The 1,667-nt window shown below is 43.6% G+C and overlaps 1 protein-coding gene across 1 annotated transcript in view; it reads left to right on the top strand.

Moving 5' to 3' along the window:
• Positions 1-725: 725 nt before the first annotated feature.
• Ei24 (EI24, autophagy associated transmembrane protein) overlaps positions 726-1,667 on the top strand; it is a 17,247-nt gene continuing 16,305 nt past the window's right edge. The window contains exon 1 of the mRNA XM_012516947.2: positions 726-744. Within this exon, the coding sequence (XP_012372401.1) occupies positions 726-744 (19 nt within the window). The remainder of the gene's footprint in view (positions 745-1,667) is intronic.

Raw genomic sequence — 1,667 nt, forward strand, 5'->3', positions numbered from 1 at the left:
TACCCATAGTATAAGAAGCAGACAGGATATCCTGTCCAAACACTATTAGTACACCTCTTTCTTCTCATTGAATTAAGAAAAAAGAGCTGTATATCTATCCTAACTATTTTGTATATATAAATACAAAATGATCTTTCCTTTGAATCCCCCTTTTTTTGTTTAGTCCTGTCAGAGGTGGGTATTCTATTGGCATCTAAGTACCGTAGGTGTTTGAATTCAGCTATTAAAACATTTTTAAACTTTATTCTCTTTATTAGTATGTATTTGTCATTGATCACATTCATCATAGGGATCTTGTGCCTGTACATAACACGTCTTGGTTGCTTTTTCCCATTCCCCTCCGCATTTACAAAAGCTTCGTTTCTACTTTTCCCTTCCCGTCTTCTTAAATCCCCTTTCCCTCCCCCCCTCGATCCCCTTCTCATTTAGACTCTTCGTGCTTCCCAATATTGCTCATTAATTTTGCTCCCTATTTACCCTTTTGGGTTTCTTACACAAAAGCAACAATGCGCAAGTGTTTAAATTTGTGTGTTCAATTTATTTTACCTAAGATTATGCTCTTGAGGTGCACCCGTTTCCCCACAAATGATTCAAATTTAGTCTTTCAAACTTTATGGGTGAGTAGTACTTCACTGTATATAAGCACATTTTTTATCCATTCATCTGTTGCTGAGTATATGGGCTGCTTGCCAGATTTAGCTATTATAAATTGTGCTGCTACGAACATGGGGATGTATAACTGTGGTGTGACGCTTTTAACCCCTTGGAAGATACCTACAAAGAGAACAGCTGAGTCAAGTAGAACCTCTAGTGCTAGCTTTTGAAATTTCTTTAATGTATTTGGCATAGGGTCTCACTATGCAGCTTGGACTCCTAGTGATCCTCCTGTTTTGAGCCTCCCAAGCGCTGGAATTACAGGCGTGCGCCCCCATGCCAAGACTACACCCAGACTTGGTCACAGGCTCAACACACCTGGGGCGGGGCCTGCATGGCATCTGGTACCCAGGATCAAACTCGGTCCCTGCACTTCCCTAAGCAGAATTTTAGTCCACGCTGAGCTTTCTCGCCAGCCTCATTTGTTTGCTTTTGGTAGCAGGAACTTAGAACCCTGCCCTTGCCCCGGCAGGCGCTTACACCAATGAGCTAGTTTCTCTGGCCCCACTTTAAGTAATTTTGGATCAGCAAGTATCAAATAAACCCTTTTTTCTTTCTTTTTTTCTTTGTAATAGGCTTCATAGGATTTTATTTTTGTCTTTTTTTTTGTATTTTAGGGAAGGGTCTACAGGGTGTTCACAGTCTCAGTACTAGATTGGACTCGTAGTGATCCACCTGTTTACAGCCTCCCAAGAGCTGGGATTACCGGGGCAGGGAGATGGCTCAGTTGAATAAATGCTTCTCTGAGATTACAAGCATGCCACCACACCCAGTCTAAACTGCTGTCTCAGCACGCGCCAGGGGCGGGGCCGGCAGGGTGGGCCCGGGGAATGAGCAACCCTCCCCCCCCTTAATCCACCAAGCTATTTGGCCTGACCTATTTTTGTCCTTTTGAGACAGACTCACTGTGCAGTTCAGGCTGGTCTTGAGCTCACTTTGTAGCTCAGGTTGATCGCAAACTTGCAATGATTCTCCTGCCTCAGCCTCCTGAGTGTTGGGATTACACTCCAGTA

This window comes from Octodon degus, unplaced genomic scaffold, assembly GCF_000260255.1.
Source record: "Octodon degus isolate 3935 unplaced genomic scaffold, OctDeg1.0 scaffold00136, whole genome shotgun sequence".
NCBI classification, from domain to species: Eukaryota; Metazoa; Chordata; class Mammalia; order Rodentia; family Octodontidae; genus Octodon; species Octodon degus.